The sequence below is a fragment of the Coregonus lavaretus genome, assembly GCF_964263955.1.
Source record: "Coregonus lavaretus genome assembly, chromosome: 16".
NCBI lineage: Eukaryota > Metazoa > Chordata > Actinopteri > Salmoniformes > Salmonidae > Coregonus > Coregonus lavaretus.
The window spans coordinates 30,254,864-30,277,346 of record NC_140003.1 but is presented as its reverse complement, the minus strand read 5'-3'; the positions used below and the strand labels follow the sequence as shown (position 1 = coordinate 30,277,346).

General features: G+C 46.1%; 1 protein-coding gene across 1 annotated transcript in view; it reads left to right on the top strand.

Moving 5' to 3' along the window:
* LOC311143352 (E3 ubiquitin-protein ligase SH3RF3-like) overlaps positions 1-19,118 on the top strand; it is a gene marked incomplete at both ends in the record, with an annotated part of 50,543 nt that extends 31,425 nt beyond the window's left edge. The window contains 8 exons of the mRNA XM_084179194.1: positions 631-906; positions 1,520-1,615; positions 3,478-3,947; positions 5,162-5,332; positions 5,627-5,832; positions 6,398-6,708; positions 7,808-8,139; positions 18,950-19,118. Coding sequence (XP_084035320.1) covers positions 631-906; positions 1,520-1,615; positions 3,478-3,947; positions 5,162-5,332; positions 5,627-5,832; positions 6,398-6,708; positions 7,808-8,139; positions 18,950-19,118 — 2,031 coding nt within the window. The remainder of the gene's footprint in view (positions 1-630; positions 907-1,519; positions 1,616-3,477; positions 3,948-5,161; positions 5,333-5,626; positions 5,833-6,397; positions 6,709-7,807; positions 8,140-18,949) is intronic.
* Between the last annotated feature and the right edge of the window lie 3,365 nt (positions 19,119-22,483).

Sequence of the window (22,483 nt, the reverse complement as noted above, 5' to 3'; positions counted from 1 at the left end):
TTTATCATTCCCTTTCTCTCTCCCTCTCTTTCTCTCCCTCTCTCCCCCCTCTCTCTCTCCCCCTCTCTCCCTATCCCTCTCTCCCTTTCTTCTGTCATCTGTCATTCTGCATCGTGTTCATGTCAGTGGCAGGATGGGACGGGGTAGGGGGGGGAAGACAAAGCACACACAGTACACAGAAATAGAGGTGTATTTCCTGGCCTTGCATCAGCTCTGTGTGTTGTGTTCTTGGCCTGGAGTGTCAGGCTGCTGTCAGATCAGTTAGAGCCTCAGGCTGTGCCTGTCTTTCTGTATGTCTGCTCTCAGGGCTGTACTGGAGATACACGCTGACATGCCTTACATCGAGTTGACATCACATGACCACTGGAGACGAACAGTATGCCATGAACTTACAGCAGGGGGACTTCCTGCTTACTTACATCAAAAACAACAGAACCCAAATCTGCCAAGAGACTGACAGTATTGGTTCTTCCCAGTTTGGACAGGCAGATTTGGAATTGTGTTCTTGACTTAGGCACTGAGTACAGGGTCTAACTTCCTTAAACGATTCTTGATCTAACCTCTCTCTCTCTCCTCTCCCGACACTGCCCTGTGGGAAGGTCTAATGTATCTCTGCTCTCTCTCCTTCAGAGTGTACCCGCACTGCCCTGTGGGAAGGCTCTCTACTCCTACGAGGGGAAGGAACCCGGAGACCTGCAGTTCGGTAAAGGTGACATCATCATCCTGCGACGTAAAGTCGACGACAACTGGTACCACGGGGAGCTTAACGGTTGTCACGGTTTCCTGCCGGCTAGTTACATCGTGTTGTTACGGCCGCTGAGCCAAACTCCACCCACAGGAAAGGCCCTGTATGACTTTGAGGTCAAAGACAAAGACCAGGACAAAGACTGTCTGGCCTTCTCAAAGGTACACACACACACACGCTGAGTCCCTGTAATCCACTGTGTGTGCATCTATAATACCCCACTGGATGTTTTGTGTTTATCTACTCACTCTACCTTCTCCTCTGTCTATCTTTCTACCTTTCTATCTGAATATAGTTATTCTCCTCCTGTGTGGGAGAGAGAGAGAGGAAGAGAGAGGAAGAGAGAGAGCAGAAACACTCTCTCTTTCTCTCTCTCCCTCCCCCCTTTTCCCCAGCACAGTGTTTGTGATAAACAGTGATTTGTATTCCCTCCGCTCCTCTCCTCTTTAAAGCTCATAATTTGTTCATGCTGTTACACACAGTCATCTAGCTAAGGACACTGGAGGATGCAGCATCTCTTGTTCTCTCTGTCATTCTGTGTGTGTGTGTGTGTGTTCATCAGCAGCACCTGGCCTGGGTTCACACACACTCTCAGGATGGAGCTGGGGAAAGTGGGCCATGTCAAAGGACAGAGAGACAGACACACAGTTCTTTTCACACACGCAGAATCACAGCTGCAGTTCCCTAGCTAAATGTCTGAATGGAAGGATGAGAGAGAGAGAGAGAGAATTCCTGTTGTCCTTAAAAAACACTTCCTGTCTGTGTGTTTAATAGGATGAGGTTCTGACAGTGATCAGACGAGTGGACGACAACTGGGCAGAGGGCATGCTGGGAGATAAGATCGGGATCTTCCCCATCCTCTACGTAGAGGTAACAACACACTCACTCTCTCACACACACACACAAGGGTCTTATTAGATAGAGATACATCAATAATTAAGAGTCTTCCATCACTTTGACATGGCATGGAGTGTGTGTGTGGTTACCTCTGCACGAGGTGGTGGGGGTGGGGGGGGGGGCATAATTAGGGTGTCCCAGCTGGAGTGGAGCATTGAGGGAGGGAGGAGGGAGCTCTCTCTTCTCCTCTCCTCTGCTATCCTCCTGTCTCCTCTTCTCTGGTGGTGTGGCGCTGCGCCATTAACCCTTCACACCCCTTTAATCACACTGCAGTTTGAGTTAGGAGTGGGTGTGGGTGGGGGAGACGCACTTGCCACAGTGTGTGTGTGTCTCGCTTGCCCTTTTCGCAGTGCAGATATCAGCTCATCAGCTGTAGTGTCAGACTCACCTAGAGGACATGGAGTAATTAATGCACCACACACATGCACACAGTGAGCACAGCGCTGTTCAAATGAAAGATGACCACAGAAAGCAAGAAAGCACAGGGTGAAGGATGGGTTTGCCTCAGGGAAGAGCGCACGCAGACACACACACACACACACACATTGTGTCTGCCAAGGAAAAGGTGAAGACCCTTGTGAATAGCGTAAAGAGACAGTCATAAGGGACATATTCAGGTGTATTGTGTATACTGTGGGAAAGTATGAGATGGCGAGAGGCAAAACATAATATTTGGATGAAGTTATTCACTGTCTGTCTGTGTCTGTGTGTAGCTGACCTTCAGGAAGAGAGAGTGTGTGTCTCTATTGGTCCCCTGAGTGTGATGCCGTCAGTGCAGGATCAATCTATCATGCTCATTACCATATGGTCTGGCTCTGATTAGCATATTTATTAATATGGAAAACTAACGTGTCACACACTGAGACAGATTCACTCCTACAGTCTATACACACACACGCACACACACATGCACACCCACGCACACGCGCGCACACACACACACAGAGAGGGAAACCTCTCCGACAAAAGAGTGTGTTTTTAGCGTAGGTGATATTGATGCGGATGAATGTAGCAGTGGCCTCCTCTGAGTTCAACATGGTGATAATGGCATGATGTCACATTGACCTTTGTGGTGTGTGTGTGTGTGTATATGTGTGTGTGTTTGGTTTTACTATCCTTGTGGGGACCAGAAGTCCTCACAAGGATAGTAAAACAAGGAACATTTGGACAAGTGGGGACATTTCACCGGTCCCCACAAGGAAAAAGGCTATTTTAGGGTTAGGTTCAGGGTTACAATTAGGGTTAGGGTTACAATTAGGGTTAGGAGTTAGGGTTAGGAGTTAGGGTCAGGGCTTTGGGGTTAAGGTTAGGGTTAGGTGTTAGGGAAAATTGGATTGAATGGGATTCAATTGTTTGGTCCCCACAAGGATAGTAAAACAAACGTGTGTGTGTGTGTGTGTGTGTACTGAGAGGACCTGCTCTCTCTGTGTTGTGACTGTGAGACTGAGCATCCGTCTGTGAGGTAGAGTGAGTAGTATTGTTGCTGGGCAGATTCAGTGTGTAGGTTATCTGACTAGCAGGAACAGACTACAAGATCTACTATCATCCTCTCAGATATCAGCTGCACTACAAACGTTGTTCTCTCCTCCTCCTCTTTCACTGAGTACAAAAAATACTCCTCAGGGTGCGGTGTGTGGTTGTATGTATGTATGTGTGTGTGTGTGTGTCTTTGCACGTGCGTGTGTGTGTGTGATCCTTTGCGGCTGGTTTGAAGTTCTGCCAGCAAGAGCATTCGGGCTCTGAGAGCCAGGAGTGTGTAGGGAAGTTTACTAATAAGAATTTGGATCTCATTCTCTCCTCCTCTCTCCTCACTTCTCCTCTCCTCCTCACTCTAGCTAAATGAAACAGCCAAACAGTTGATGGAGATTGACAAGCCGACACCCAATCCCGTCCCTGGACCCAGCTCTGACCCACCCCCCAGCCCCCCGTTGGGTCCCTGCTCCCCTGGCCCCTCCCCTAACCCATCCTCTACAGAAAGCAGCAATGGTGCCCTCCAGAGGCGAGGGGAGGAGAGGAGAGAGGGAGAGGAGAGGAGAGGAGGAGAGGGGAAGAAGAATGCTAAGAAGCGCCACTCGTTCACAGCTCTGAGTGTGACCCAGCGGACAGCCCAGCTCAACAACAGACACAGTATGGAGATCTCCCACCCTGTCCTCATCAGCTCCTCTGACCCCAGGGCTGCTGCACGCATACAGGACTCTCCCCACGGTCCCTCTCCCTCCTCAGTAGGTGTTCTGGTTCCTCCCAGAGTGGCTTCAGTCACCTCAGAACTGCTGGCTCAAGCCAAGGTCCAACTACCACTCAACATGTAAGTACACACTCAAGAAACTAACACAAGTTTACTCATAATACAGGCACGGTTCACTAACTGGTAAATCTATAGGTAAATGAGTTGCCTGACAATGTTTGCTCTTTCCTCTGAGCTGCTGGTACGGAAGCTGAGATGAATACAGAGATGCTGTCGCATCTAATTACATATTTCCCTGGGTGCAGGCAACATATACACACACACACACACACACACACACACACACAGTATCCAGAGCAGGTTGTCCCACTGATGAGGTCAGACACTTCCATCTCCGACCTGGCAACCAGCCCTGTTGCTATGGGGAAAACGTCCTCCAGTTACCATAGTAACCCAGAAGGCAGTGCATGGAGACCTTGTTTACTCTTCCCTCCTATTATTCTCCAGACATACAGTACCAGTCAAAAGTTTGGACACACCTACTCATTCAAGGGTTTTTCTTTATTTTTACTATTTTCTACATTGTAGAATAATAGTGAATACATCAAAACTATGAAATAACACATGGAATCATGTAGTAACCAAAAAAGTGTTAAACAAATCAAAAATATATTTTATATTTGAGATTCTTCAAATAGCCACGCTTTGACTTGATGACAGCTTTGCACACTCTTGTCATTCTCTCAACCAGCTTCATGAGGAACGCTTTTCCAACAGTCTTGAAGAATTTCCCACATATGCTGAGCACTTGTTGGCTGCTTTTCCTTCACTCTGCGGTCCAACTCATCCCAAACCATCTCAATTGGGTTGAGGTCAGGTGATTGTGGAGGCCAGGTCATCTGATGCAGCACTCCATCACTCTCCATCTTGGTCAAATAGCCCTTTTGGGTCTTGTCCTGTTGAAAAACAAATGATAGTCCCACTAAGCGCAAACCAGATGGGATGGCGTATCACTGCAGAATGCTGTGGTAGCCATGCTGGTTAAGTGTGCCTTGAATTCCAAAATGTTGACTGGTACTGTATATTCAGACGTATACATTCATATATCAAACATATATTCAGCCATACAGTACCCTCCAACAGTATTTGGACAGTGAAGTCAAAAATGGTCTTTGAGTTCTTTACTCCAGCCATTTGGATTTGAGGTCATGAGACAATTGTACATAACCTCTTTTTATGTGGGAGCATTTTATTACATATTTATTTGACCATTTTAAAAGACTACCACACATTTTTTCAGTCCTGTTATCATGAATGATCTCTGTGTATCACAGCTACCTTGCCCTGTATGCGTATAAGCCCCAGAAGGCAGATGAGTTGGAGCTGAGGAAAGGAGAGATGTACCGCGTCACAGAGAAGTGTCAGGACGGGTGGTTTAAAGGAACCTCACTACGCACAGCTGCTTCAGGTGTCTTCCCTGGAAACTACGTCACACCTGTGTCCAGGTGAGACACGCATGGACACACGCACACACTTTGTCGCTCTCTCTCTTTTTCTCACACAAATACTCTCTTTCACCTTTCACACACTCTCTCTCTCACACACCCTTTCAAACACATAAGTCTGTGTGACAGGCAGTCGATAAGCAGCTATGGTGATGGTAGTATCATAGAGCTGATGTCAATGGTATCATGGTTACTATTCTTACAGGACTCGCTGGAACCATTGAGTCTCTCTTCTTTCTTACTTGCTCTCCCAACCCCTCCTCTCTCTCTCGCTCTCTCTCTCTCTCTGTGCAGAGCTCCGTTTGCGGTGGGTGGTTCTCGGAACTCCTGTCTCTCAGGACAGGTGGGAGGGGCGGGACAGGGGAGTAAGGCAGCCTCCCCCTCCGCCTCTCGTCCCTCCCCTCCCCCTTCCTCCCCCCAGTCTGCTGCTGCTCAGCTGAAGAACTGCCTTCGCTCCGGACAACAAACAGTTAACCAGGCCCGCTCTGCCATGCAACTGGGTGAGTACACACACATATACACACACACACACACACACAAAGATTATTCATGTTCTAGTGCTGTACATTTGATCCAGTTCTCGTATATCTGGCCTCTCTCTCCCTCCTTGCCTCTCTCCCTCCTTCCCTCTCTCCCTCCTCCGCTCTCTCCGTCACGGAGAACATGATGGTATTTAAAGTTTCTCCTGGGAGCCTCATGAGTGTACAGTGTGGAATCGCTGCCCAGAATAACACACACACACACACACTCCTTCCTCAGTGACATCACTGTGCTGTTGTTTAGTGGAGGCGTAATGATAGAGCTTAGAACTCAATATCTCCCCACCTCCTCTCTCTCTTTCTCTTTTTCTTTCTCACACACACAAATCAACACATCTGGTATCCATTACAAAAGAAAGTATGGTCATAGGTAGGCTATGGGAGTTCAAACTCCCATAGTGTGCCTCTCCTATTGGCTGCCAGCTCTGATGACAGCAGGAATAGGAAGCAGGTGGTGTCTTGTAACAGTAAGATGCTGTGTAATACTATATAAGAGTGTGTTATAGTGTGTAATGTGTTTGTTCAGTCCATAGCCCGCCTGCCAGCAGCCCAGAGCGTCCCACAGCGGCCATCTCTCCTCTCCGACATCAGAACTCCTCCCCCTCGCGCTCCGCAGGCCAATCGGCTCGCCCAATGTCCATGGTGTCCCCCGGCCCTTCTCCCCTCTCCTGCCTCTCCTCTCCCCTCCTTCCCCGTTCCTCTCCCCTCTCCTGCCTTACCCCTCCCAACGCCAGTGCCGCCCTGCTCAATGGAGAATCAACCAATCCCTTCCAACCGCCCTCACCTGGCCCCTTCCACAGCAACGCCCAGGGGGCAGTCCCCCCAAAACCAGAGAAGGTGAATCATCTAGCTGTCTCTCTTCTTCTGTCCTCTCATCTCTTCTCTCTCTCCTTGCTATCTCTCTCGCCCCACCACTACCTCCCTTTATCTAAACTCACAACAGTCTGGTTCCCACATCACACTGCTTTAAAATCCCTCAACATGATGCCATAGTCAGGATATAGGCAGGGATTATTAAAGGAATAGCTAGGGGGAAAGGTGTTGAGGGGAAGTGGCTTGCACCTGGACATGGTGCAGAATCCTCCAATGACAGACAGACAGACAGACTATCAGTGTAACAGGGCCGTCTCTGTGTTGCTCTCTTCATCTTGATATGTATATTAAAGCTGAGTCCATGGTGACAGTGATGGATGGTAGAGATGTCTGTGAGAGAGGAGCCTATCTGGCTTCACAGACACAAGATGAGACAGTTTGTGACTATAAGATTTAATCTGAAGCTGGGCAGAGACTAAGACAAATAGACTAGGGAACGACCATGATAAACATTATTTGGCTATGAGCTGTGATGGATCAACTACAGTATGATTTAGTCTCATAGCATTAAGCCTCATATCTATCCTAACAATTTTATTTCCCACATGCATTGGCTTATTATGCATTGGAGTTTGCTGTCTGATTGAGCTGTGTGTGTCAGGGAGTTTGAGATTTGTGGTGTGCGCGCGTGTCTTTGCGTGTGTGTGTGTTATGAGGCTTGCTGTGCCGTCACAGACGCCTCCATGCTGATTATGAGCTGATAATTGACTCACCCATCACCTCTAGCACGCACACAGGCACATGATTACACACACACACACACACACACACACCCTCAGTAAGTTCCACCTCACACATATCGAGACTAAACTATCTGCTCTCTGTATATGTGCTGCTCTCTGGTGGCTGGTCAGAGAACTACACTCAGATCTCAAATAGATACTGTACTGGCAAACGGGAGATGTCATTATTACATCAGGTAGATATCAGTGGTTAACTGTCTCTGAGTACAGGAGTGATACTGTCAGACAAAGAGAACAGATAGTCTGTAGATGAGTGAAAAGAAGAGACTTATCATTTTATCATCCCTTTCTCTTCTCCATCTCGTTCTCTCTGTCCGCAGAAAGAGAAGAAAGGAGGTCTGCTAAAGCTTCTCTCGGGAGCCGCGGCCAAGAAGAAGTCATCTCGCTCTCCCCCGTCCTCCCCCCCAACCCTCCCCCTGTCGGGTGCCGTCCTCCCACATCACACCCGCTCTGGCTCCTGTCCAATGGAGGCTCAGGGGCGTGCCGGGTCTTGTCCAATTGAGAGTGAGATGGCGGGGGCCATGGGGTTAGAGCCTCTGCACAGGAAGTCAGGATCCCTCGACCTCAACTTCCCCCGGTCGCCTCCGACGCCCCGCACCGGAAACGCACTGCTGGCCCTCCGGCCTGAACCCAAACCCCTGTCCAGAGAGAGGTACACTACCGTTCAAAAGTTTGGGGTCACTTAGAAATGTCCTTGTTTTCGAAAGAAAAGCACATTTTTTGTCCATTAAAATAACATCAAATTGATCAGAAATACAGTGTAGACATTGTTAATGTTGTAAATGGCTATTGTAGCTGGAAACTGAATATTATGGAATATCTACATAGGCGTACAGAGGCCCATTATCAGCAACCATCAGTCCTGTGTTCCAATGGCACGTTGTGTTTGCTAATCCAAGTTTATCATTTTAAAAGGCTAATTGATCATTAGAAAACCCTTTTGCAATTATGTTAGCACAGCTGAAAACTGTTGTGCTCATTAAAGAAGCAATAAAACTGGCCTTCTTGAGACTAGTTGAGTCTCTGGAGCATCAGCAATTGTGGGTTTGATTACAGGATCAAAATGGCCAGAAACAAATAACTTTCTTCTGAGGACAAATACATTAGAGTGTCTAGTTTGAGAAACAGACACCTCACAGGTCCTCAACTGGCAGCTTCATTAAATAGTAACCCGCAAAACACCAGTCTCAACATCAACAGTGAAGAAGCGACTCCGGGATGCTGACCTAGGCAGAGTTGCAAAGAAAATGTCCAGTGTCTGTGTTCTTTTGCCCATCTTAATCTTTTATTTTTATTGGCCAGTCTGAGATATGGCTTTTTCTTTGCAACTCTGCCTAGGTCAGCATCCCGGAGTCGCCTCTTCACTGTTGACTTTGAGACTGGTGTTTTGCGGGTTACTATTTAATGAAGCTGCCAGTTGAGGACCTGTGAGGCGGTTGTTTCTCAAACTAGACACACTAATGTATTTGTCCTCAGTTGTGCACCGGGGCCTCCCACTCTTCTTTCTATTCTGGTTATAGTCAGTTTGCGCTGTTCTGTGAAGAGAGTAGTACACAGCGTTGTACGAGATCTTCAGTTTCTTGGCAATTTCTTGCATGGAATAGCCTTCATTTCAAAGAACAAGAATATACTGAAAAGTTTCAGAAGAAAGTTATTTGTTTCTGGCCATTTTGATCCTGTAATCGAACCCACAATTGCTGGTGCTCCAGATACTCAACTAGTCTCAAAAAGGCCAGTTTTATTGCTTCTTTAATGAGCACAACAGTTTTAAGCTGTGCTAACATAATTGCAAAAGGGTTTTCTAATGACCAATTAGCCTTTTAAAATGATAAACTTGGATTAGCAAACACAACGTGCCATTGGAACACAGGACTGATGGTTGCTGATAATGGGCCTCTGTACGCCTATGTAGATATTTCATAAAAAATCAGCCGTTTCCAGCTACAATAGCCATTTACAACATTAACAATGTCTACACTGTATTTCTGATCAATTTGATGTTATTTTAATGGACAAAAAATTTGCTTTTCTTTTGAAAACAAGGACATTTCTAAGTGACCCCAAACTTTTGAACGGTGGTGTATACATATATTGTGGCTACACACACTCTCATACACACACCCTGTCCAGAGAGAGGTATACGTATTTTAGTATTGAGTAGTATTTATTAGGATCCCCATCCTTGGCAGCAGCTACTCTTCCAGGGGTCCAAAAAGGATTAAAACAGCAAAACACAACAACAGCCTACATCATAAATTAAACAAGACATTATTACATTATTACTCTGTTATTGCAAATTTACAATATAAAATCCACAATACCACAGCATTACAATGTGTGTGTGTGTGTGGAGTGCGTTTGTTTGTCAAAAAATCTAATGCAATTTTATTTGTCACATGCTTCGTAAACAACAGTTGTAGACTAACAGTGAAATGCTTACTTACGAGCCCTTCCCAACAATGCAGAGAGAAAAATATAAAATGAATATAAAATAATAATACAAGGAATAAATAGACAACGAGTAATGATAACTTGGCTATATACACGTGGTAACAGTACCGAGTCGATGTGTAGGGGTACGAGGTAATTGAGGTAGATATGTACATATAGGTAAGGATAAAGTGACTAGGCAACATGATAGATAATAAACAGTAACAGCAGCCTATGTGATGAGTCAAAAGAGATTAATGCAAAAAGGGTAAATGCAGATATTCTGGGTAGATATTGGTTAACTATTTAACTAACTACGCTGACAAAAATATAAACGCAACATGCAACAATTTCAAAGATTTTACTGAGTGGAATGTTGTATTGGCGGGAACTGGAACACGCTGTCGTACACGTCGATCAAGAACATCCCAAACATGCTCAATGGGTGACATGTCTGGCATATTTTTTTTAAGTATGCAGGCCATGGAAGAACTGGGACATTTTCAGTTTCCAGGAATTGTGTACAGATCCTTGCGACATGGGGCCGTGCATTATCATGCTGAAACATGAGGTGATGGCGGCGGATGAATGGCACGACAATAGGACTCAGGATCTCGTCACGGTATCTCTGTGCATTCAAATTGACATCGATAAAATGCAATTGTGTTTGTTGTCCGTAGCTTATGCCTGCCCACACCATAACCCCACCGCCACTATGGGGCACACTGTTCACAACGTTGACATCAGCAAACCGCTTGCCCACACAACGCCATACACTCTGTCTGCCATCTGCTTGGTACAGTTGAAACCGGGATTCATCCGTGAAGAGCACACTTCTCCAGCGTGCCAGTGGCCATCAAAGGTGAGCATTTGCCCACTGAAGTCGGTTACGACACCGAACTGCAGTGAAGTCAACACCCTGGTAAGGACGACGAGCATGCAGATAAGCTTCCCTGAGACGGTTTCTGACAGTTTGTGCAGAAATTCTTCAGTTGTGGAAACCCACAGTTTCATCAGCTGTCCGGGTGGCTGGTCTCAGACGATCCCGCAGGTGACGAAGCCGGACGTGGAGGTCCTAGGCTGGCGTGGTTACACGTGGTCTGCGGTAATGAGGCTGGTTGGACGTACTGCCAAATTCTCTAAAACAGCTCTGGTGGACATTCCTGCAGTCAGCATGCCAATTGCATCTGTGGCATTGTGTTGTGTGACAAAACTGCACATTTTAGAGTGGCCTTTTATTGTCCCCAGCACAAGGTGCACCTGTGTAATGATCATGCTGTTTAATCAGCTTCTTGATATGCCACACCTGTCCGGTGGATGTATTATCTTGGGAAAGGAGAAATGCTCACTAACAGGGATGTAAACAAATTTGTGCACAAAATTTGAGAGGAACACGCTTTTTGTGCGTGTGGAAATGTTCTGGGATCTTTTATTTCAGCTCATGAAACACAAACTTTACATGCTGTGTTGTGTTTACATGTTGTGTTTATATTTTTTGTTCAGTGTATTTAGCAGTCTTATAGCTTGGGGGTAATAATAATAATTAGGTGGGTGCTTACATTTATCCGATTTCATACATGTACTATACAGTGCATTCGGAAGGTATTCAGACCCCTTGACTTTTTCCACATTTTGTTACGTTACAGCCTTATTCTAAAATGGATTAAATTGTTTCCCCCCTCATCAATCTACACACAATACCCCATAATGACAAAGCAAAAACAGGTTTGTTATCTATTTATTTTTTTATAACTAAATATCACATTTACATAAGGATTCAGACCCTTTACTCAGTACTTTGTTGAAGCACCTTTGGCAGCGATTACAGGCTTGAGTCTTCTTGGGTATGACACTTCAAGCTGGGCACACCTGAATTTGGTGAGTTTCTCCCATTCTTCTCTGCAGATCCTCTCAAGCTCTGTCAGGTTGGATGGGGAGCGTCGTTGCACAGCTATTTTCAGGTCAGAGATGTTCAATCGGGTTCAAGTCCGGGCTCTGGCTGGGCCACTCAAGGCCATTCAGGGACTTGTCCCGAAGCCACTCCTGCGTTGTCTTGGCTGTGTGCTTAGGGTCGTTGTCCTGTTGGAAGGTGAACCCTCGCCCCAGTCTGAGGTCCTGAGCACTCTGGAGAAGATTTTCATCAAAGATCTCTCTGTACTTTGCTCCGTTCATCTTTCCCTCAATCCTGACTAGTCTCCCAGTCCCTGCTGCTGAAAAACATCCCCACAGCATGATGCTGCCACCACCATGCTTCACCATAGGGATGGTGCCAGGTTTCCTCCAGACGTGACGCTTGGCATTCAGGCCAAAGAGTTCAATCTTGGTTTCATCAGACCAGAGAATCTTGTTTCTCATGAACCTCCCGAGTGGCGCAGTGAACCTCCCGCTGTGCCACTAGAGATCCTGGTTCGAATCCAGGCTCTGTCGTAGCCGGCCACGACCGGGAGACCCATGGGGCAGCGCACAATTGGCGGAAGGGAATGGCCGCAGGGATGTAGCTCAGTTGGTAGAGCAAGGCGTTTGCAACGCCAGGGTTGTGGGTTCGATTCCCACGGGGGGCCAGTATGAAAAATAAAAAAATAATGTATGCACTCACTAACTGTAAGTCGCTCTGGATAAGAGTGTCTGCTAAATGACTAAAATGTAAATGTAATGGTCTGAGAGTCCTTTAGGTGCCTTTTGGCAAACTCCAAGCAGGCTGTCATGTGCCTTTTACTGAGGAGTGGCTTCCGTCTGGCACTCCTCCCCCGATTGCTCAGTTTGGCCAGGCAGCCAGCTCTAGGAAGAGTCTTGGTGGTTCCAAACTTCTTCCATTTAAGAATGATGGAGGCCACTGTGTTCTTGGGGACCTTCAATGCTGCAGAAATGTTTTGGTACCCTTCCCCAGATCTGTGCCTCGACACAATCCTGTCTCGGAGCTCTACGGACAATTCCTTCGAGCTCATGGCTTGGTTTTTGTAAAAAACCAATGTAATGTAAATGTTTTTGCTCTGTCATGAGCTGTCAACTGTGGGATCTTATCTAGACAGGTGTGTGCCTTTCCAAATAATGTCCAATCAATTGAATTTACCACAGGTGGACTCCAATCAAGTTGTAGAAACATCTCAAAGATGATCAATGGAAACAGGTGGCACCTGAGCTCAATTTCGAGTGTCATAGCAAAGGGTCTGAACACTTATGTAAACAAGGTATTACTGTTAGTTATTTTTAATACATTTGCAAAAATTTATAAAAACCTGTTTTCACTTTGTCATAATGGGGTATTGTGTGTAGATTGATGAGGAAAACAATTAATTTAATCAATTTTAGAATAAAGCTGTAACGTAAAAAAAGGAAGGGGTCTGAATACTTTCCGAGTGCACTTTGGAAGTGAATTGGAAGTTAGTTTTTTGCATATCCCACTCCCCTGAGACACCCTCGGAGAGTGGGGTCACAGCCAGGGATCAGCCATTATTGATGGCGACCCTGGAGCAATTTTGGTTAAGTGCCTTGCTCAAGGACACATTTTTCACCTAGTTGTCTTGGGGATTTGAACCAACGACCTTTCAGTTACTGGCCGAATGCTCTTAACCGCTAGGCTACCTGTCACCCTAGAAGCTGTTCAGGGTCCTGTTGGTTCAAGACTTGATGCATCAGTACCGCTTGCCATGCAGTAGCAGAGCGAACAGTCTATGACGGGTGGCTGGTGACTTTGACAATTTTTAGGGCCTTCCTCTGACACCGCCTGGTATAGAGGTCCTGGATGGTACTCACTACTCTCTGTAGCACCTTGCGGTCTGATGCCAAACAGTTGCCATACTAAGCGGTGATGCAACTGTATAACTTCTGAGGGCCCATTAATCTTTTCAGCCTCCTGAGGGGGAGAGGCGTTGTCGTGCCCTCTTCATGACTTTGTTGATGTGTATGGACCATGATAGTTCCTTAGTGATGTGGACACCGAGGAACTTAAAGCTCTCGACCTGTTGCACAACACCCCGTCGATATGTGCTCGGCCCTCCATTTCCTGTAGTCCACAATCAGCTCCTTTATCTTGCTGACGTTGAGAGAGAGAGGTTGTTGTCTTGGCACCACACTGCCAGGTCTCTGACTTCCTCCCTGTAGGCTGTCTCATCGTCGTCGGGGATCTGGCCTACCACCGTCGTGTCGTCTGCAAACTTAATGATGGTGTTGGAGTCGTGCGCGGCCACACAGTTGTGGGTGAACAAGAAGTACAGGATGGGACTAAGCATGCGCCCCTGAGGGGTCCCCGTGTTGAGGGTCAGCGTGGCGGATGTGTTGTTGCCTACCCTTACCACCTGGGGGCGGCCCGTCAGGAAGTCCAGGATCTAGTTGCAGAGGGAGGTGTTTAATCCCAGGGTCCTTAGTTTAGTGATGAGCTTGGAGGGCACAATGGTGTTGAACGCTGAGCTGTAGTCAATGAACAGCATTCTCACGTAAATGTTCCTTTTGTCCAGGTGGGAAAGGGCAGTGTGGAGTGCAATAGAGATTGCGTCATCCGTGGATCTGTTGGGGCAGTATGTGAATTGGAGTGGGTCCAGGATGTCTGGGATGATGGTGTTCATGTGAGCCATGACCAGCCTTTCAAAGCATTTCATGACTACGGATGTGAGTGCTACGGGGCGATAGTCATTTAGACAGGTTACCTTGGCGTTCTTGGGCACAGGGACTATGGTGGTCAGGGAGAGGTTGAAAATGTCACTTGCCAGCTGGTCAGCGCATGCTCTGAGTACGCATCCTGGTAATCCTCCTTGTGAATGTTAACCGGTTTAAAGGTCTTACTCGCATCGGCTACGGAGAGAGTGATCACACAGTCGTCCAGAACAGCTGGTGCTCTCATGCATAGTTCAGTGTTGCTAGCCTCGAAGCGTGCATAGAAGGTATTTAGCTCGTCTGGAAGTTCGCGTCACTGGACAGCTCGCGGCTGGGTTTCCCATTGTAATCCGTGATAGTTTGCAAGCCCTGCACATCCGACGAGCATCAGAGCTGAGGTACAGTGGCTTGTGAAAGTATTCACCCCCCTTGGCGTTTTTCCTATTTTGTTGCCTTACAACCTGGAATTAAAATTGATTTTTTGGGGGGTTTGTATCATTTGATTTACACAACATGCCTACCACTTTGAAGATGAAACATATTTTCTTGGGTGAAACAATACTTTGTAGAGACACCTTTTGCAGCAATTACAGCTGAAGGTCTCTTGGGGTATGTCTTTATAAGCTTGGCACATCTAGCCACTGGGATTTTTCCCCATTCTTCAAGGCAAAACTGCTCCAGCTCCATCAAGTTGTATGGGTTCCGCTGGTGTACAGCAATCTTTAAGTCATACCACAGATTCTCAATTTGATTGAGGTCTGGGCTTTGACTAGGCCATTCCAAGACATTTAAATGTTTCCCCTTTAACCACTCAAGTGTTGCTTTAGCAGTATGCTTAAGGTCATTGTCCTGCTGGAAGGTGAACCTCTGTCCCAGTCTCAAATCTCTGGAAGACTGAAACAGGTTTCCCTCAAGAATTTCCCTGTATTTAGCGCCATCCATCATTCCTTCAATTCTGACCAGTTTCCCAGTCCCTGCCGTTGAAAAACATCTCCACAGCATGATGCTGCCACCACCATGCTTCACTGTGGGGATGGTGTTCTCGGGGTAATGAGAGGTGTTGGGTTTGCGCCAGACATAGCGTTTTCCTTGATGGCCAAAAAGCTAAATTTTAGTCTCATCTGACCAGAGTACCTTCTTCAATATGTTTGGGGAGTCTCCCACATGCCTTTTGGCGAACACCAAACGTGTTTGCTTATTTTTTTCTTCAAGCAATGGCTTTTTTCTGTGTCCACTCTTCCGTAAAGCCCAGCTCAGTGGAGTGTACGGCTTAAAGTTGTCCTATCGACAAATACTCCAATCTCCGCTGTGGAGCTTTGCAGCTCCTTCAGGGTTATCTTTGGTCTCTTTGTTGCCTCTCTGATGAATGCCCTCCTTGCATGGTCTATGAGTTTTAGTGGGCAGCCCTCTCTTGGCAGGTTTGTTGTGGTGCCATATTATTTCCATTTTTTAATAATGGATTTAATGGTGCTCCGTGGGATGTTCAAAGTTTCTGATATTGTTTTATAACCCAACCCTGATCTGTACTTCTCCACAACTTTGTCCCTGACCTGTTTGGAGAGCTCCTTGGTCTTCATGGTGCCCCTTGCGTAGTGGTGTTGCAGACTCTGGGGCCTTTCAGAACAGGTGTATATATACTGAGATCATTTGACAGATCATGTGACACTTAGATTGCACACAGGTGGACTTTATTTAGCTAATTATGTGACTTCTGAAGGTAATTGGTTGCACCAAATCTTATTTAGGGGCTTCATAGCAAAGTGGGTGAATACATGTGCACGCACCACTGTTCCGTTATTAATGTTTTTGCATTTTTTGAAACAAGTTATTTTTTTCATTTCACTTCACCAATTTGGACTATTTTGTGTATGTCCATTACATGAAATCCAAATAAAAATCAATTTAAATGACAGTTTGTAATGCAACAAAATAGGAAAAACGCCAAGGGGGATGAATACTTTTTCAAGGCACTGTAGTAGGATTTGATCTTGGTCCTGTATTGACACTTTACCTGTTTGTTGGTTCGTCGGAGGGTGTAGCGGGATTTCTTATAAGCATCTGGATAAGTGTCCCCTCATTGAAAGCGGCAGCTCTAGCCTTTAGCTCAGTGCGGATGTTGCCTGTAATCCATGGCTTCTGGTTTGGATATGTACGCATGGTCACTGTGGGGACAATGTCATCAATTAACTTATTAATGAAGCCAGTGGCTGATGTGGTAAACTCCTCAATGCCATCGGATTAATCCCGTAACATATTCCAGTCTGTGCTAGTGAAACAGTCCTATAGCTTAGCATCCGCGTCATCGGACCACTTATAATATTTCATATAATGATAATATATGCCATTTAGCAGACACTTTTATCCAAAGAGACTTACAGTCATGCATGCATATATTTTACTCACGGGTGATCCCGGGAATCAAACCCACTATCCTGGTGTTGCAAGCACCATGCTCTACCAACTGAGCACCACTTCCATATTGAGCGTGTCACTGGTACTTCCTTATTGAGTTTTTGCTTGGAAGGAGGAATGAGGAGGATTGAGTTATGGTCAGATTTGCCAAATGGAGGGCGAGTGGGAGCTTTGTGTGTGGAGTAAAGGTGATCTAGAGTTTTTTCACCTCTAGTTGCACAGGTGACTAAATTAGGTTAAACGGATTTCAGTTTTTCTGCATTAAATTCACGGGCCACTAGGAGCGCTGCCTCTGGGTGAGCATTTTCTTGTTTGCTTATGGCCCTATACAGTTTGTTGAGTGTGGTCTTAATGCCAGCATCGGTTTGTGGTTGTAAATAGACAGCTACGAAAAATATAGATGAAAACTCTCTTGGTAAATAGTGTGGTCTACAGTTTATCATGAGGGGTTCTAACTCAGGCGAGCAGAACCTTGAGACTTCCTTCATATAAGAGATTGTGCACCAGTTGTTGTTAACTAAGAGACACAAACCCCCTTCTCTTAGCATCCCCGATGCAGCCGTTCTGTCCTGCCAATGTATAAAATACCAGCTTGATTTATATTTACCATGTCCTTCTTCAGCCACGACTGTGTGTGTGTGTGTGTGTGTGTGTGTGTCTCTTCACGGTCCACGGAGTTCAATGTAGTCATGGCTCTATTTAGTACTGTGCGTTTCCCAGAGTCTGTTCTGGACTTAGGGACTGTGAAGAGACCCCTGGTGGCATGTATTGTGGGGTATTAAATCAAATCACATTTTATTGGTCGCGTACACATATCTTGCAGATGTTATTGCGGGTGTAGCGAAATGCTTATGTTCCTAGCTCCAACAGTGCAGTAATACCTAACAATACAAAACAATACATGCAAATCAAAAAATCCTTAAGAATTCAGAAAAATAGAAAGGGTACGTTGTCTGAGCTGTGTGTTATTTGTTTGAACAGACAGTTTGGTACTTACAACAGGTCAATACCGCTCACAAAGACAAGTAGTGATGCAGTCAATCTTTCCTCTACTTTGATCCAGGAGAGATTGACATGCATGTTATTGATATTAGCGCTCTGTGTACATTTAGGGGCCAGGCATGCTGCTCTGTTCTGGGTCAACTGTAATTTTCTTAAGTTCTTCTTTGCAGCACTAGACCATATAACTGGGCAGTAGTCCAGGTGTGATAAAACTAGGGCCTGTAGGACTTGTTTGGTTGATTGTGATGTCAAGAAAGCAGAGCAGCACTTTATCACGGACAGACCTCTCCCCATCTTAGCTACCGTTGCATCAATATGTTTTGACCATGTCAGTTTACAATGTAGGGTTACACCAATATATACCGTGTCTACACACCCTCTCATACACACACCTTGAAACATACACTAGTCTACACCACTGCAGCACAACAAATAACTGAGGCTCTGATCATCACTCTTCTCCTATTCGCATCGGTGTGTGTCAGAGCTAAGAGTGCCCTCCAGCACGCACACATGCAAGCACACGCAGATACACACACACAGACGCACACACACAGACACACAGACACACACACACACAGACGCACACACACAGACACACACACACAGCTTGGAGCTTTATACTAGCTGTAGGTTATCAGTCCTTCAGCGGTCACTGTGAGCTATAGCTCCTCTGGTTTATACAGACATACATTTTTTATCTGAGAACAGCCGCTTAACATACACACACAGACACACACCCAGCTACCTCACACACAAATGTAAACACACACACTGTTCCAGACACACTGCTCCAAAGTGTCAAGCACTTATAAATCTGTGTGAGGCGTTTATGTACAAGATTGCTGAATGATGTTGACCTGAGTAGCTGCATATATCACCTCTTACTGTGTGTTTGTGTGTGTGTTTATGCCGTGTGTGTTTATGGCGTGTGTGTTTATGGCATGTGTGTTTATGGCGTGTGTGTGTGTGTGTGTTGAATATGATTTACAGTGCATCATTATTCATAACTCTAACTCCCTCCCTAGGTATCGTGTGGTGGTGCCCTACCCCCCTCAGAGCGAGGCGGAGATCGAGCTGAGACAGGGAGACGTGGTGTTTGTTCATAAGAAGAGAGAAGATGGCTGGTACAAAGGCACTCTGCAGAGGACTGGACGCACTGGCCTCTTCCCCGGCAGCTTCGTAGAAATCTTCTGAACAGGACCACTACACACACACACACACACACAAACACACAGACCTAAAATTGATTTCCATTCAAAATCCTATTTTCCCTAAAACTAAACCTAACCCTTACCCTAACCTTAACCCCTAACCCTAACCCTAAACCTAACCCCTACGCCTAAAATAGCCTTTGTCCTCGTAAGGACCTGGGAAATGTCCCCATGAGGGATAATTTTCCTTGTTTTACTATCGTTGTGGGGATTTCTGGTACCCACAAGGATAGTAATACAAGCCACCCCCCACACCCCACCCCACACACACACAAACACACCGCCACCCCAGCTCCAACCAGCCTCATAGGAGCAGGGGCCTTTATCCACACAGGCACTCCCAGGACAGCTATGGGAGGGGTCCTTCATCAACCTCATTAATGACTTATGGAGGTGCCAGCAACTCCTGAAGGAACAAAGAGCAGTGCACAGTATTTTTCTACTGCTTTAGTGTGTATATGCTCTAAACATGAGTGTCCATATGAATGTGTGGTATGGCGAGAGACAGGCCGTACTGCTTACAGAAGCACCTAAAGACCCTGGCTTACCTGATAGTTGTTCCTTCTGGTGTGTGTGTGTGTGTGTGTGCGCACGTGCATGCGTGCGACAGAGAGAGCGACCAGCCGTGGTTAATACCAGCCATGTGGCAGCTCAAAACCGGGAAAGAAAGCACACCAATGGTCTTAAACATACCTCACGTCTGGCAAGCTACATCAAACCTCCTATTTCATTGGCTAAGCACACAACAGTACTCCTCTTTCATTGGCTAAGCACACAATGGTGGTCCTCTTTTATTGGCTAAGCACACAACAGTACTCCTCTCTCATTGGTTAAGCACACGACAGTGGTCCACTCCTATCTATGCACACAGCTACTGTCTCATTGACTCAGTACACAACAACTGTTCACCAACAGAAGTAGGATCAACTGGTTTAAAAGAGTAAAGCACATAAGTCTACAGGTCAGGAAGACATAGTGAAACAGAAGCACACAGAGTTAGGAAGGCCAGAACAAGTTGGCTACAGCACAGATGAGACTAGATCTACAACAGACAGTTCACTCCATCTCAGTAGAAAGAACACCCGTGTGTATGTGAGACCATCTGGTTCTGATTGGAGTAGCAGCAGCAGGGGAGTCTGGGTAACAGACAGATGTTGGGTGACAGACAGATTACTTTAAACACCCAAAGATTCAGATGAGATTAGAGCCTTTCCATCAGGCCCTGATACATACACACCCACACACATTCACTGACGTGAAAGGACTGGATGGGTCCCAGTCTCTCCCCTCCTCCTCCTCCTCAGAGAGAGAGTGTATCAGTGAAACCCGGTCCAGAAGCAACCCTTAGCCCCAGATGAACCAGCTGTATCCCTGTTTCTACTGAACCCAAAATGCCAGCCTGTTTGTCTGTTGAGCTAAATCACCTCCTTGTTAGAGATACAGCACTTCCACATGACCCAGTCACCACACATCGGCCATCTTGCTATGCCTGATCCCCAGTGTTCCCATGAGTCAGTGTGTTAAGGTCGACTTTCTTTCTGGTTTGTCTGACAAAACATTACAGATTGTCTGGTGTGAGTGCTGTACCACTGACAAGACTTTACAGATTGTCTGGTGTGAGTACTGTACCACTGACAAGACTACAGATTGTCTGGTGTGAGTACTGTACCACTGACAAGACTTTACAGAGTGTCTGGTGTGAGTGCTGTACCACTGACAATACTTTACAGATTGTCTTGTGTGAGTACTGTACCACTGACAATACTTTACAGATTGTCTGGTGTGAGTGCTGTACCACTGACAATACTTTACACATTGTCTGGTGTGAGTACTGTACCACTGACAAGACTTTACAGATTGTCTGGTGTGAGTACCGTACCACTGACAACACTTTACAGATTGTCTGGTGTGAGTGCTGTACCACTGACAAGACTTTACAGATTGTCTGGTGTGAGTACTGTACCACTGACTTTACAGACTTTACAAGAAGTTTGTTAAGCATGGAATCTCATGCTGTCTAACTATGAGAGAAGTGTTACATTACTGCAACAGAAAATAAAGAATATATATATAAATATATATATTGTGCAGATTATTTATATTTCGTGGGTGCCAGAGTTGCCCTGCGCTGGTGACCAGCGTTCTACCATGTGATCATTAAACATTCTCGTAATGATGACGTCGTGGTTTGGTTGGTTTTTCATGTGCATTTTCGCAATAAATGCCTTTGTTTTAAAACAACATGTCTCGCCTCGTGCCTGATGACAAACCTGCTATCTCCCTACTGCCTCCCCTCCCTCCTCTCCATCACTTCCCTCCTCTTCTCTCTGTCCCAGTGGAGGTGGGTGACAGCAAGGCTGTCAGGAATAATCACCTCACACCTCCATTTGCATTTAGAGTGAAGCTAAGGCCTGGCCGACACACGCTATTTAGGTGGAGAGGTGTGTGTGTGTGTGTGTGTGTGTGTGTGTGTGTGTGTGTGTGTGACACTATGTGTATGTGTGTCATCACAGGGTAGAGAGGTGTGTGTGTGTGTAGGAAACTGTGCTGTAAGGACACTGATCACCATTCTAGTCAACACTTCTCTGATGCCAACAGCATTTCAGCATGCCAGATTCTGTGTTGGTGTGTTTCTCCTCAGGATACAGTGAAAGTCACCCCGACCCAGATTCCCCATCCTCCTCCACACGGTCAACCCAGCCCACTACCCACTCCAACCCACTACCCACGCACATGGTTCATCCACTGCCTCCACACACACACACACCCCTGGTCCGGCACAAGATAGGTTTGACCTCGTTCAGTCCCTCATCAAGCCTAAAACCTCTATATACAAACACACACAGCAGAGCTGCTGCAGATACTGTATTGATGTAGATTCCACAGCATCAACTGGCCACATTCCAAACCTGTGTGTGTGGCAGTGAGCCAGGTTGAGAGGCAGGCAGCACAGGAGTGTGTCATGAGAAGGTGAGAATGGCATAGAGCTTCATGAAGAGAACACTGAAGATCATAGATAATCTCAGTAGGACAGTAAACACCTTTTAAATAGTCTACCGACCACCAGAGACACAGCTGAAAAGAAAAAGCATCCAGTCTTGAGAGGTTGATGAAAATAACTAGTTTTCTTTGTTGTTATTCTGAGTGTTCTATAGGTCGTTATTAATATATAAATTATATAATGAGGATGATAAATACTTTTGAACGAGAAATGTATCATAGTGCATGGCAGTTTCTCTCTATCTTCTAAAGCGGTTGCTTAGCGCCCTCTAGTGTCTCAGTACCACACCGCAACAACAAATACTCCCATGAGGACAATGCCCAGGGCCACGTTCATTTGCCAAACGT